At 39.9% G+C, this 15,926-nt stretch overlaps 1 protein-coding gene across 6 annotated transcripts in view; it reads right to left on the bottom strand.

Moving 5' to 3' along the window:
* The window catches only part of COL4A6 (collagen type IV alpha 6 chain), a 185,939-nt gene that overhangs the window by 66,342 nt on the left and 103,671 nt on the right, over positions 1 to 15,926 (bottom strand). For 5 of the 6 annotated variants that reach the window (XM_043522997.1, XM_037908887.2, XM_043522996.1 and 2 more), the window contains 2 exons: positions 2,440 to 2,574; positions 509 to 553 (listed from right to left, as the gene is read on the bottom strand). In XM_043522997.1, the coding sequence (XP_043378932.1) occupies positions 509 to 553; positions 2,440 to 2,574 (180 nt within the window). Of the gene's footprint in view, positions 1 to 508; positions 554 to 2,439; positions 2,575 to 6,142; positions 6,391 to 15,926 lie in introns of those variants that run through there. The other variant, XM_043522999.1, reaches the window with a different exon arrangement.

Raw genomic sequence — 15,926 nt, 5'->3', positions numbered from 1 at the left:
TGTTCTGACCAGCCCAGATCCAAATTAGAACTAATTAGCCCCAGGTGGTGGGAAGCAAAGAATCTCTGTAGGGTCTCTCAACTCCAATGTAGCAGTTTCACTCGCAACAAGAGTTTACTAGAAATAGTTCTGAACTAAAATGTTGGATGCGAACACCTTTGAACATTGGTGAGGCTGAATTATAGGTGCAAACATGCCTCAGACTCAGTTCTCATTCTTATACAACATGGATGTATCCCTTGCAAATGTCCATTTATCTGATACTTACCATCAAGATATCCGAGTCCCTTACAAATGACATGGAGCCCCTATAGACTCTAATCAACCCTCCTCTTTTACCCCAGACAGCAGATAAAGTGGTAAAATAATTACATTAAAATTATAATAATAAATATTATAGAAAAGGTTTGGGACAAGCCTGGCATTGTGCCCTTGCGCATGCTGGGATGCTGTCTCTGTGCTCAAATGCAATTGCCTTATATTTATATATTTACACACAAAAACTCACCGGAATCCCATTGATGCCTTGAAATCCAGGCACTCCCATTGGACCCTAAAGGAAAGAGGACACAAGTAATACTTTACTTGGACAATCCTGTGCGTCAGTCACACGCATTTTATTCTTTATATGTATCATATATCACCCAGGTAACTCTTGTATTCTACATCTTGTGAGGGTAGATGATCAGATATCCTCAGTAAAAGGAGTAGAACATCTCATACTAGGCACACAGGCTCCTTCATTTTCATTGCAGTCAATGAGCTTGGAACTGAGGATGCTCAGCAGACAGGCTGCTAAATTAATTCCCCCAAAATGTTTTCACTCAGTATTTTAAAAGTGAAATACAAATTGTTATTGCACCTCTGGGGCACAGTGTGATGCTAATAATACATGGCTTTTGATAGAGATTAAATCCTGGCCTCACAAATGTTTCAAGAAATGTTACAATTGGATCTGCAATTTTGTCTGAACCAGCCTATACCATTATTCTCAGATGTTGCCAGCTGAGAAATATGCAAAATATTATATTAATTTACATTACTCCTGCATCTGTTCCAACTGAATAATGTCTTGTCTCTGCCAACCTGTTAGAGCTGCTGGATGTTGCATGTACCTCCATAGTAAAAGAAAACGTCTATGATAGCAGCAGCTATCCCGGAGCGGATAAGTGGTTCAGTAGTGGCCAATATTTGCTGCTTCAATGGAAGGTGCAAAGCAGGCAGCTCCAGGATAAGTGTCCCTCAGGGAAAGGTTCTTCCTAATCCTTGATAGTCAGAGGCTGGCTTCTGCCCTAAAGCAGGAGAGTTTCTCTCTTCCAGAACTCTTGATTATTATTTTTAGACCTTATTGTTATAATTCTGGATGTTCTTTTTATCCTTGTTTTGAATCCTGCCTACCTCAGACTCAGCAACACCTTGGAGCAATGAGTTCCACAGGATACTTGTGCACTGTGGGAAGGGGGGTGGAGTATATCCTCTGCTCAGTTTTGAATGTTTTGCTTTTCAGTTTCACCGAATGTTCCCTTATTCTTGTCTTAGGAGAAAGGCTGAATAGCCGTGCCCTCTCTGTTTTCTCTACACCTGTCATTATTCTGAATCCTTACTCATTTCCTCTCTAAGGTAAACAGTCCCAATCTTTTTAATCTCTCTCAATATGAGGGTTTGTTTCATTTGTTTTATTGTTTCATGTCTTGTTTCATTCTCATCACCTGTCTCTGAAAGCCCTCTATTTCTGCTGTGTCCCTTTTGAGGTGGGGTGACAGAACTGATCACTAATGGCATTATAATATCTTCTGTATTATGTTCCATTCCATTCCTTATACAGCTCATAATTGTGTTTGCTATTTTGGCCACTGCTGCCCTTTGAGAAGATGTTTTCACTGAGTTCAGTAATGTTCCAGTCTTTTTACGATGTTGTTACAGTTAATTTAGAACCTAGTAAGATGTAGAAGTAATTTATCTATTATTCCCTCATTGTGCATTACTTTGCACTTTCCAACAAAGAATTTCACCTCCCAACATGATGATCACTCACTTAACTTTGGTAGGATCTGACTGTCAGAAACAGGTAAGGCTGTCAGATTTCCCTCTAGGGGTATCCTAGTAATGCCCCACCCTTCTTTCATCTCTTCTTGTGACTTATATCAGAGCAAAATACATTCTGATGGTTATGTAAAGCAAAAGACTCCACATGCAATGTTGAAGCCCATTTTACTGTGAATCAGCCAACAGAAGGTGACAGGCTGGACTGTATATACTACGCTGTATAATTCAGCGACCAAGATTGTCACCCTCAGACTAAACACAGTGGTTCCTCTGGAGATGTTTCTCAAACTTAACAGCAGTGAGATAGTCCAGTACTATTTTTATTCACTCATAAAGAGCTGCTGTGATCACATCTACTGCAGGGAAAAAGAGGAAAACACTTATTGAACCTACCTTATCTCCTTTCAGTCCAGCTGATCCTGGAGAGCCCACTGCCCCTCTCTCACCTTTTGGCCCTGCCAAACCTTCTGGCCCAGCAAATCCTGGAACACCTATAGGTCCTTGGTTCCCAATAGATCCCGGTCGACCCTGAAAGGGTTACAGTAAGAGGTAAGTCAAATTTTCCATGCTTCACAAATGCCCTGCATGTCTCAAATATAACAACACTGGCCAGAGAACTGTAGGCAGATCAGGAAAGATCTCTGAAGGTTCCTCTGTACATTCTTGGTTATAATACTCATCAGAGGTATTTCAGACAATGTAGAATGAAGCATAAAGAGTGAATTACACAAATAATACGACACCCCTACTTTTCCAGGAGGATTTCTGGCAATTCATCAGGCTGTAGGAACAATGGAGGCGAATGGCATTTGAAATTAGGTTTATTACTTCTAGATGAGGTTGACCCCTCCAGTTCCAAGCTTTAATGATAAGTACAAAACATCTGTATCAAACATTTTGGTATCAAACACAACAGAGGGAAGCCAGGAAATGCAATACAATGGCTAGTCTTGCATGGGTCATATGCAATCAGAAGCCTTGCACTCAGAAAACACATTTATGTTAGGCTATCACCATACTTGGCTCAAGATCAGTGGGGACTCCAATGTCCTCTCCTGTTGCTTGGTAGACAATACGTGGATTTTAGGTCATGCCTCCCTAGCCCTTATGCACCACCATTGTTCCTATCCTGACTAACTTTAGGAAGAGAAAAGCCATGAATACCGTTTTCCAGGGAAGTGTTCACCTTCTGTAGGGTTTATATAGAAAGAAAACACAGAGCACAATGTTTGTCCTGCAAAAGCTTTAGACAGCTACAATATCATTATCTCCTGCAGGGGAAATGCAGAATCCTGAACTCTGATCTTGCAGCTGACCAATCTGATAAATACTACTGGCCCAATTCTTTGTTCAAATACTCCACTGTAAAGTAGGAGTCACTCCATTTAATTCAAGGGGACTAGGACCCCATCGTGCAAGGTGCTGTACAAACACAGAACAAAAAGATGGTCCCTGCCCCCAAAGAGCTTACAATCTAAGCATAAGACAAGAGACAACAGCTAGATACAGACAGATACATGGGGGAGCACAAGGAAATAATGAGACAAAGTTAAGCATGTGCATAACTGCTCTGCTGGCTGGGGCCAAAGTGTGCAGCACTTTGCACGTTGAAGCCCTATGTGTATTTTTTGTGCTGATACAAGTTAAACAATTTTTTTTAAAAAAGTTGCTTCCCACACTGAAGCTCATCTGCCCAAACTCTGGCTCAGATCACATCTACAAATTAGACTGGAAAAAAGGGTTCAGAGCAAAATTGCTTATGCAGCCACAACAGCATATTTGAGTTATAGAGTTCATGGCCAGAAGGGACCACCAAATCATCCAATCTGACCTCCTGTATGTCATATGCCACCAACACCAGCCAGCGCCTGCACGTTAAATCCAACAGCCGAAAAGAAGTCCAGTGTATGACAGCTCACAGGAGACTAAGCTATGATGTGCCACAGGCAGAGAATAGGAGGGATGGAGCTGCAAGGGGCACCAATGCTCAAGGCCCCTGCAATGGCAGGGAAATGATTAAGTGAGATATATGTAGGAGTCACTACAAAATAATATTATAAAAGTAAAACATATTTGTCCATTTCCTCTTTCTCATCCAGATAATGTTATTTTGTAGGAGCCAACAAGCTTTTCAACTTAATTCTCAAGAACACGCAGCATTTTTGAAAACCGATTTACAGTTGAAAAGAAAGTGTTACTCTGGTGGCAATTGGAGGGTGTACACAATACATGATATTTGTGATCTGTGTTCAGACACAACTTGTGCAACCAGAGCCCCACAATGGCTCCATTAGAAGGTGAAATAATGCAGTAACTAAACATTACCAGAAGATGGCAAACTGTTCTAAAACTGCAGAGACAAATACAGTTTAACATCTTTTATTGTTCTGGTATCACCACAGAAATCACAACGAAGGCTGAGTTATGCAGAGCTGCCTTGTAAGAGTGTGTGTAATCTGACCAGTGCTTAATTTGTAATGAAAGAGGTTCCCGGGGCTCAAGCAATTAGGTGCTGGGCTCAAGTAATTTTTTTACATTCATAACTGATGCAGTGAACAGAGGTGCCAGGGCTATGAACTGCCAAGCCCAGAGGTGCCAGGGCTCAGTCCTGCCAAGCTCTGGCACAAATTAAGCACCAAATCTGAATACATTTATCTGTAACTGCTTATAGAGCTTACTGCAGGTGTTCTGATGTTACTTGCAGAAGACTGAAGATGTGTATCAATATTCTGTAGTACGTGTTACCTTTTCCCAAATCTAACGACTGTTTTAAAAAAGTGGAGAGTGACTGTCATGCAAGGACACAAAATATTCACAAAAATAAGGTTAAAGACAATCTCCTTTCATTAACTAGTATTGTTTTCCATTTGGAACAACATTTAAAATAAAAGAAAACATGCTTTAGTTCTAGCTACAATGAATATTAGTAAATGAAATCAACAAGATAATTCATATGCTGGTCCGGTAATTTGAAGTAAACTTTTAAATCAAGTCTGGAACTCGCTAAGGGCTTGACAATTTTGCAAGCTGCATGTAAGAACAACATAGGCTGATCATATAGGACAAGGTTCTTCTATATTGATAAGCACAGTCCATTCTCTTTGCAATTCTCTTTTTCTCAGTCAAAAAGGGACACACACATTGATGCTAGTGCCTCACAAGTGTCAACAATGAAATATGAACTTTCTGCAGGTGTTGTCCCTCTTCAATTCATGCCCAGAAAACAAATCTGCTGAAGGCAGGTAAAAGCACAACTGGTTGAGAGTAAAATATTCCCATTTAAACTGCTGGCATTAGAGGATACTTGTTAAGAAAACACTTGTTAATGTCACTCATACAAAGATGATTATAAAAGATTGGATGGCCAGTTCAACCAGGTGAGTGAATGGACATGGGAACTTCTTGCATTAAATTGGCAGTCCTGATAAAATAATCCTGGCAACCGTATACTCAAAAACAGATATTCGTGTTAACATTTTGTAGTATCTAGTCAGGCAATTCAGTGTTAATCCAAAAGAGATAAATACCAGTTTTAAACCCTGTATCATTTGCACTTTTTACATGTGTAGACATTTAGGGCCACATTATCAGCTGTCAGAACTCAACTAATTAAATAGAGTTATTTCAGCAAACAATTTGGCTCTACATTTAAAAATATATAGTTTGAAATTTTTTAAAAAAATTAAACCACCTCCTCTTTTACTTACCTTCTAGGACCTGTGTTCAGATTCTGTGTTTCCCTTGCAAGTGCTGTTAACATTACTAACTCCCTGGAACAAAGTAAGGAATGCAGCTCCCTACTGAGTACAATTCTCAGGAGCTGTTGCTGGAGGCACAAGGAACCCTGACCCCAGGCCTTGGCAGGAAAAAGGTTTTGTGGTTTATTTTAAATACATATTTGTTTGTAATTTTAACCTGTTTTTAATCTGGGATTTTAAAAATAGTTTTTTATCCATTTTTTAAGCCTTCCAGTTTCCTTTCCCATCCTAGATGGATCATCTTACCACATACCCCATGATCTTTCTTCATTACTCTGAAACCTTCATTACAGGGACAGGTTTTTTTTTTTTTTTTTTTTACAGTTTCAGACCCTCACCCTTGTGTTGCAATTGCTTCTTCTTGGTCTTTTGGCTGAGGTCAAGTGTACCATCTGCTTAATATTTTCTACCTTTTCTATCTGGGAATTGTAACATTTACAAGGGGGTGGACTGTGATCTGAAAAGACTTTGCAGTCTCTCTTTTATGACCTCATTTTCAATTGGAGGCAAATATCAATGGCATGCTCTGAACTGAAGGCCAGATGATGATGTAAAGGCAACACAGCTGAAATATATGCTGAAAACGGGCACATCACCTCTACAATCAAGCGGTCATCTATTAACTCAGATACAACAATGCTAAGGAAATCAAGGTTTCTTCAAACATTTCTGTGATGCCCTCGCTTGGTGTAACTCTTCACATCATTACACAAGTGTGGAATTCTACCCCTAAACGTACAACTCTTGAACTGATATGAAATTACAGTTTAAACAAATATATTTTCTGAGATATCCAATTTGATAAATGTGTCCAGTGGAGGCAGCATGGACCCTTATGCAAGTCTTGTCTCCGTCTGAGTCACTTTGATGAGGTTTCAGAGTAACAGCCGTGTTAGTCTGTATTCGCAAAAAGAAAAGGAGTACTTTTGGCACCTTAGAGACTAACCAATTTATTTGAGCATAAGCTTTCGTGAGCTACAGCTCACTTCATCGGATGCATCGGATGCTGTAGCTCACGAAAGCTTATGCTCAAATAAATTGGTTAGTCTCTAAGGTGCCACAAGTACTCCTTCACTTTGATGAGGGAATTCAATGTGTTCTCTGTGTTCTAATCCTAATGAGTAAAATATTTCCTATTTACTTAGCATCCCACAAGGAAGATTTTAATAGCACTTGAAGATGGGTCTGGCATGTCACTAAACTCACAAAGACACAGCGAAGTGCCTCTAATCTCTCCAGTAATGTGATTAGACTATGATAAACAGGCTCTCATGAATTCCCCTTGCTTCCTTTGAAGTCTGTGAGGATGGAAACAGTGTATTCCATGCTGAAACATATGTCTTGTCTTCACTGCTAAAAAAGATGCATTTTTTACTAAAAAGAAAAGGAGTACTAGTGGCACCTTAGAGACTAAACAATTTATTTGAGCATAAGCTTTCGTGAGCTACAGCTCACTTTATCGGATGCATTAGAAAGCTTATGCTCAAATAAATTTGTTAGTCTCTAAGGTGCCACAAGTCCTCCTTTTCTTTTTGCAAATACAGACTAACACGGCTGTTACTCTGAAACCTGGCATTTTTTTATTGTGGGTTATCTTAATGCACATGAACTATCATACGGTCAGCTCTTCACCCCGCTCCCCCTTGGGTTGATCTAAGAGAGTTTACCCCAACCTCAGGAAAACTAAGGTGCCTTGTCTTCATTGTGTTTTTAGTCTCTAAGGTGCCACAAGTCCTCCTGTTCTTTTTGCGGATACAGACTAACATGGCTGCTCCTCTGAATACTTCGGCATAGTTCATGCACATTAGTCCCTGAAGTAAGAAACCCCACATCTTTTTTAGCAGCGAAGACAAGGCCGAAGAGAAACTTTAAGTCACATTCAACAGTAACTTTTAGCAGATCAACAGAGCCCTCTGTTTTTAATCATCATTATTGCTCAATATTTATATTATAGTACCCTCTAGGACCCCCAATCAGGATCAGGTCCCCATTGCACACCTATGCCATGTGGTATTGTTTCTAATTCTTGACTGGATGACAATTTTTTTTAATAAATAGATTTTTTAATAATGGATATCAAACAACACCTGCCAAGTATGGATTTTTGGATGAATAAGGACTTGTGCTAAAACCTCTGAAACTTTTGCGACTTGTGAACATTTTCATGACTACCCAATACTTGTTTGGATACTTCCAAATAGGTAAAAAACTCAACCTTGTGAATGATAGTGAACCACAACAGAGCTTTCATTCACAAATGTATTTGTGTATCTGTTTTTTATTACCCAACCACCTCTCGATTAGGATGGCTGTGTTCTTGGAGTGATGTCACTGTGGTAGGAACCAAGCAAATGGCATAACTTCATGACAGAACATTGCATTTCTTTTGGCATTTCCTGGATTTTGTCCATTTGTGCCACAAACTCAATGTGATTTAAACACTGTTTTATATTTAATTATTGCAAACGGCTAAAAATGCAAAAACAAGTGGTTCAAACTTTTCATCCAGTTGCTAATGTTTTTGCTCTGGTATCTGCTTGCAGTAACCAAGACTGAAAAGTGTCTGAGTGATGGGGCCAACATATTCCCTTTGAAGCACCACATCATGGAAGGAAACAACACAAAACTGCCTGAAAAGACATTTTGATCACAGTGCCTTTTGAAATGGAAATCATTTTATCAAATGTGGGGCCCCCCTTGGCTCTCATTTCAATTCACCTGTCTCTTGGACTGTCAGTTTGAAAGGCCAGCATGATGGGCGATGATTGTGCCTCAGTAAGGAATTTACTACCATGCAAACAAAGAAGTCACCATTAGTCTATTGTCCCTGCCCCTTTTGACCACTTTAATATCCCACAGAAATTTCCACCCACTGGACTGGGGCGGCTCCACGTAGCTCCATGAATTCCAAACATACATTTTCCCAATGCTTTTGTTTGGTGGAAGGAGAAGAGTCAATTTGTTTACTGTTTTCTCTAATCAAGGTCTGGAGCAGGATCATGCACCTGACAGTGCTATGAAAACTGTTCCTTGAGTTCGCTGGCACAAAATAATATAAATACTTGCTTGACAAAGTCAACAGGACTCCATGAGACGTAAAACAGAGCAAGTGCCAGGGTAAGTACAGAAAATGTAAAGTGCTAGGTATTACTGTTATTTTCTAATTAAAATTAAGACTCAATGGATTAAACAGTCAATGGGATGTAAGCACATGTTTAAACTTAAGCATGTGTGTTAATGCTTTCCTGAACTAGCGACTGCATTATTTAGACGGAGTGCTGTTTTCCCTGGCATGACCTCTGATCTTAGCAAGGCAATTAATTATGGCACTGTGTTATTTGTTGTACAGAACTGCAAGGGCCCTGGATTGGAGGGGACTTCAGTGGCCACATTTTTAAAGGGGCCTCACTCTAGCCAGTGTGTGCACTTTTTCTTCCACAAACAAACGTAGGTGTAGTTTTACTGATGCAAAATAATTGCTGGTGCCAGTGATGCACTCCAGAGACAGGTACTTAGAAGTCTAAACTTGTGCACAAAATGCTGCACCCACAATTGACCATAGGAGGAAAACTGAAGGCCCTTTAAAAAAAATTGGCCCTAAAAATAAATGTTATAATTTACTGTATAAGCTAAACAGGATGAGTCCTGAAACTTTCCAGGATAATCCAAGGACTGCAGTGCAGGAAGTACTGGTGCTGAATGGGCAATTTCATCATATACCTGATCTTTAGAGGTGCCTAGTGCCCTCAGCTCCTACTTTGGTCAACAGTAGTGGAAGACATTTCTCACCTTGCAGGATCCAGCTTCAAGCCACTGAACCAATGCTATACCAAGTGATCAGCCGTGCTACTGCCGATGCTACCGTTGGATGGATGAGATGTAAATACAGAGCCCCTGTCTGCTTGTGGTCATGAATATGATTTGTTCTCACTGGGAGGCAGCACAGATTTTATTCCCAGCTCTCCTACTGACCTGCTGTGTGGCAGTGGGCAAGTCACTTCCACTCCCTGCTCCTCTGCTTTCTCCTCTCCCCCCACCCCTTGTCTATACTGTAAGCTCTTTGGAGCAGTGACTTCTCTTACTACATGCACAGTGCCTAGCACAACAGGTCTGTGATCTCAACTTGGGCCTCTAAGTATTATAGTCATCATTATACCAACAACCACCACCAATTAAAAACTCTTCCAAAAATTAGGGGTCAGACCTGCAGTGTCCTGGTCGAATTCTGCCTTGGGGAATTATATTCTCCCTACGGAAAATCCCTTTGTACTTTTAATGGGATAAGTTAGTCTTCAATTCCTCCTCTAAAAACTCAGTGAAATACAGGTGCAAAAATGGCTTCCACATTCCTGCCACATAGTTCACTACATTCCTCCCCACAACTTCCATTAGCTAAACACCTCCACTGATCTTAAAACAAGTAATAAAAGTTATACACAGGAACAAAAATTATGGCTAAGAGATAAAAAAAATCCTGGACTGCTAAACCACCTCATCCTCTCAACACCAACCAGGAGGCTCATGGGCTTTTTTACTTGCACATCTATATTTTTCTTTAGATAATTTTTTTCCATATTACAATAAATTATTTAATTTCATGATTCACCTTATAAACCCTATGTTCATGTAAGGCGATACTTGGCGTGTTCACATGGCAATCTTTAAAAAGTGAGCCACAAGAGCTTTCTACCTTCTAAGGATCAAATATTTTGCACAATGATGGAAAATTGCAATCTTTATTTTTTTAAATGATTTGTTGTCCCATGGAGCAAATGATGTTACCGAACCCTTGTTTTTGGAAAACTAAGCAACATTTTGATACGTTTTCTTTTAAAGTATTCAATCAAAATACCATAAATGTTGCAGAAAATTTGACAAAAATAGGAACAATTTTTCATGGTTTCATTTTTGAAAAATGGAAAGTTTAAATAAAGTCAACAGGGTTTCACAAAGAAGCCGTATGATTTACTACTGGAAGCAGTCAATGAACCTGCATTTCAAAGACATAAATATGAAATATATGGGACAAAACTTGTTTTTAAAAAAACAAAATAACATACGTGTATCACACTGACTGATCCTCTGCATGGTTATAGCTCAAAATCATACTTTTCACTTGATCAGCAGCTCTTTATGTTATATGGTTCACAGGAGATGAGATACCAAATAAGTGACATCCTAAAAATACAGGATGGGCTGTTACCCTGAGACTTCTAGCATATCCACTCTTCTCCCTTTCTGTTTATTTAGACCAAGTGGTCATGACCACCCAGCTAGCCTGACATCTCAATATCTTTCGGGCTATGTCACAGATAAAACTTGGACTCCTTTCCTTCCCTATTATGCTCACACCAAGGTGTAAAACGCATAGTAACTATGCAGCCAGCGTTAGAAAATCACTCCCCTAAAGTAGCTGTATCGCTCAAGAAAATATTTTTAAAAGCTGATATATTTTATTTTTACATGCTTTCATCTTTGACTGAGGAAGAAAGTTTTGCTATTGCAAAAGGAAGATGATGCATTTAAGGACTCCCCCCACCCTTTTTTTTTTTTAAAGGGAGCCCAGAGCTAGGTGCATATTGGTGTTTGCAATAGCACACTCAATTTGAGTACAGTTACTGTGATGGAACACGCAAATTGACTACTGACACACATTAGTAACTATTCAGGCATCAGAAATTGTGCATGCACAAGTCTAGCATGTGAACAATTGTGACAACTGCATGTGAAAACAATAGGTATTATCTGTGGGTGAGAACTGTCCACACTTCATGAAAGTCTGGCCCTTATGTTACATTCATTAATGTCCTAAAAGAAATAAAATTGAAATTCAGACGGTGGACTAAATTATGAACTCTTACAGCAAGATCACAGCTTATGGGGGTCTAACTGATTGAAAACCCATTTTTATTTTATTTTGGGAACTGAGCACTTTTCCCAAAAGTGCACAGGGAAACAAAAGGTTTCTGAGATTTTACAATCCCTTAATTCTTATTTTCTCTCCTCCTATTTTCAGTGCCCATTCATTACAGATAAAAAACAAAACTAGAAAACCACCCCCTTCACAGCTCCCAAACCCATTTGCTTGGGACAGCAGCTGTCACAACATTTTTCTACCCTGACCTAACAGAGGGGCACTTATTGTCACCACGAGGTGTACAAGTCTTAAGCTGAATTTTCAGTACAAAAGCATCAGTTATTTACAAAGAAAATTAACAAAGAGGGGCTACTCCGGGGACTTGCTTATTTCCAATTTTCTGGAGTGTTCTTGCAGATCAACAGAAAGGCAACCCAAGCAGCATATATAAAGTAAAAAACAAACAAAACCACAGGCGTTTTTTTAAAAATTACTCTTCCATCAGAGCCAAATCATGACAACACTCACACAAAATGTACAAAAGTACAGTGATTAGGTGAGAACACTGCAATTGGAATTCTGCTACTGCTGCATAGGTTGACGCATGGGGCCTACCAAACGACTGCTCTTTTATTTCTTAACTCCAGGCTCAGGACATGGGTCAGGGTTACAAAAGGGGTCAGTAGCATCTGCTGACCCCATCGGCTACTGTTGCAGGGCCTCTCTCTAGCTGGTATGATTCCCAACTACTACTCCCCATGGTATCAACAATTCTCTGCTCTTTCACAGGCTAGAAAAGCCTAGACTTTAGTCTATCTGTTCTGCTATAGCTCTGGTGAGGGGTCATTTAAACTCCCCTCTATCGACTGCTCTTTGGAGACTGGATTTAAAAGCATAATTAAAAAATGTTTAGTTCATGATTAATACATACTGATGGATTCATTATACACAATTCTAAACTGCCAGAAAGAGGGTACGTTTTCCATCCCTTTCCTTTATGTCTCATTATCTGTACTCCCACTAGTTCTTGAAGTCTTATTTACCCTCTAATTAGGTTTCTGTTTACTTTAAAATCTTCATGTGAAAAGACAGACCTGCCACAGAGTAACCTACGTATCACAGCTGATCAATTAAACTGGGCCTCCCACTTTTATCATATTTTAATCATGTTATTTTTCTGACCCGTTGACAAATGCCGGAAATTGAAGGGAACCATGAGTTTGTGTCTTTTGCTCTTTACACAACAAATGTAATATGAAGGAACCACACAGGCACAGCAGAGTCCAAATAACCAGGCTTACTATTTATGGCAGGGGCTCTCAACCTTTCCAGACTACTGTACCCCTTTCAGGAGTCTGGTTTATCTTATGTACCCCATGTCACCTCACTTAAAAACTACTTGCTTACAAAATCAGACCTAAAAATACAGAAGTGTCACAGCACACTGTTACTGAAAAATTGCTGACTTTCTCATTTTGTCTGTATGAAATTTTAGTTCGTACTGACTTCGCTAGTGCTTTTTTTATGGCCTGTTGTATAACTGGGCACATATGTAGATGAGTTGATGTACCCCCTGGAAGACCTTTGTGTATCCCATGGGGTACGTGTACCCTAATGTACCCCTGGTTGAGAACCACTGATTTACAGCATACAAGGCCCAGCTACATATACACCCTGCTCTTCTGTAAACACAGAACACAAAGATCACCACTAGAGGGCTCACATTCTATTTAAAGGGATACCACCCAATTCCTGTACACTACAACGAGAATACAAAGATATTTATCAGAGTTTCAAGGCACATATATTGCACCTGTTCCTTTTATTCTATTTTTTGAAGGATGAGAGAAAGCTGGTCTTGTGGCTGAAGCCCTATATTTTAAGTGCAATTCGCAGCATGCAGCGAGGGGAAAATATCCATGAACTGGAAGCAACAGTTGGAATTTAGGATTATTCAGCCCATGGAGAACGAACCAAAAAATCCCACAGCGTTCCTAGAAACCTATTTAAAATGAACAAGAGTGGCAATGAACTTTTTTCTGCCTCCTCCTCTGGCTGGCATTTTCAGGCTCCCTTCTTCATGGACAGAAGATTCATTGTTGCTAAATGATTTTGGTAAAAAAATTAGTTGTATTAAGTAGTGCATTGAACAAGTGAAAACTTGCAAATAACTATGTTGTTAAGACTCCTATTAAAGGAGCACTGTGTCTAGTAAGGCAGATAGGGTTCAGCCAGATGTGAAAGTCAGAATCAGATCCAAACTTCCCCAGAGTTTGCTGTGTTCAGATCTGGGGATTTGGTTTGGGCTTGTCTTTAGTTCCTTCTTTTACAATGAACTTCAGTTCAAAATATCGTAAAAGCTTTTTTCTTAGCACAGGTTGTGAGGACTTATAGCTAGGGTTTCCTGGTAAATGTATGGGGATCTGAATTTAGGGCAGATGTAATGGGATGGGCGCTCTGTGCTCATTCCTGTACCAGCTTTTTCAAGATAGTACAGCTATTTCTTGGCAGATTGGCAAGATTTACATTTTCACAGTGGCACAGAGGGGCAGTGATGCCAACTTTCACATATCCCACAAAGGCAGTTACTGTCAAAGCCTAATTTGTGTACTGAGAACACAGCTCTTCAAACCCAGAACGAGCAAATGAGAAGGCTGGACTGCAAAGTGCATGGGTCTGTACTAAACAGTGCTTTTACATAAAACGGGCTTTCTCCATATGCATTTAAAACACTCATAAAAGGTGGGCTGTAGAACCCTAAAACAGCAGGGAAGGAAGTGGTAGACGAATTGGTGACAAGTGAAAGAACTTTTAAATCAACTAATACAGTTTCTAATACAGAGGAAGTGTTTGTGCTCCCTTTTGTCTTGCATATTATCACTCTAATAAGATACTATTCTTCTGTCACAATAACCAGGGCTTATGCCTTTTGCCAAAGATGGCAAGAAAATTTTTTTAAGACACTCAAGGTACAGTCAGATTTTATTTAATAAGTGAAATAGCTAGAAATGTGGTTCTCCATCTGGGGACATTTTAATGTCTAAGAGGTATAATATTAATGTAGTGCATGTTGAACAAGATCGAGCTTTGGGAGTGTGGGATCTTGGGGGGAAGAGGAGAATTATATTATAAATGTCATGCCTCCTATTATTTTGTCCATCTTTTCCTCCTCCCTTCTCTAGATGTTAATGCTACATCCATCATCATGATATCTGACACCATCAACCTGTCCAGTAGTTTGCCTAGCAGTCAGTGGAAGGACAGCTTCAAGCAGCACTTCAGTCCTTGTGAACTTAAAGACTGACCTGGCTGCTGGGACCTGTGGTACAGCCTGGAATGCATTAAGGCTGAACCTGAAACATGCATGCTGAAGGGCTGCTACAATGCCTAGCAAAGTATGACACCTTAAGTGCTTTTCTCACTCTGCCTGGGAACAGAGTGCTGAGCACAGACAAGAGAGCTTCCTTGTTGTTCCCTCAATAACTCAGAGACAAGCACCACATAAAGAATTTACCCAGTGGTGTTGGGGTTGGACAGTAGGATGAAGGGAAAGGAAAGAAATAACACAAACCCCTTTTTCTGCATGGGGAAGACAGAGTGTGAACTTCCCCCTGGGGAGGCAGGGTGCTCCTTCTCTCAAACAGTGTAAGCAGATGTAGTTTGAGAGGAGGATTGCATCAAACCTGGCTTCAAAGAAGGGAGAAAGAAGAGAGACTGAGTAAGGGATGAGAGGAAGAAAAGCTTGAGGATTTCAGGGGTTAGGGTAGATGTCAGCTTTACTACATCAGTTATCATGTATGCTGCTTCCTTGACTAAAAAGCTTTGGTTTTCCAAAGGGCCTCACAAAAGAGCCAGGAAAACATTTCAGGACTATTTTTGTGAAACTTCATCTTGTTGTTCCATTGAAATTTCATTTATTGAAGTGTTTTAACAACTTCTGCAATTAGCCAAACCAACCTCTCAGTCTAAACAAGCCGTGAAAATTACCCTGGGGGAACTCATTGTCACAAGATATCTTGGGGACCAAGAGTTTGGTAGGATTAAAAAAAGGATTGTACATTCATGTGGAGAACAAGAACATGCAGAGTTACAACATTAAGGATTAAAAAAACAAAAAACGCAGAACCAAGACTTTTGGCAAGAAGATAAACCCTTGTACTTCAGGGCAGAAACCAACCACTAACAGGAGCTAGGAGGAAACTTTCCCTTTGGGCAGCTTATTTCATAGTTACCTACCGCAGGATTTCATGAACCTTTCTCTGAAG

Source organism: Chelonia mydas, chromosome 9 (assembly GCF_015237465.2).
Source record: "Chelonia mydas isolate rCheMyd1 chromosome 9, rCheMyd1.pri.v2, whole genome shotgun sequence".
NCBI lineage: Eukaryota > Metazoa > Chordata > Testudines > Cheloniidae > Chelonia > Chelonia mydas.
Note: the sequence above shows the minus strand (reverse complement) of the source record. Positions and strands in the feature narration are given on the sequence as shown.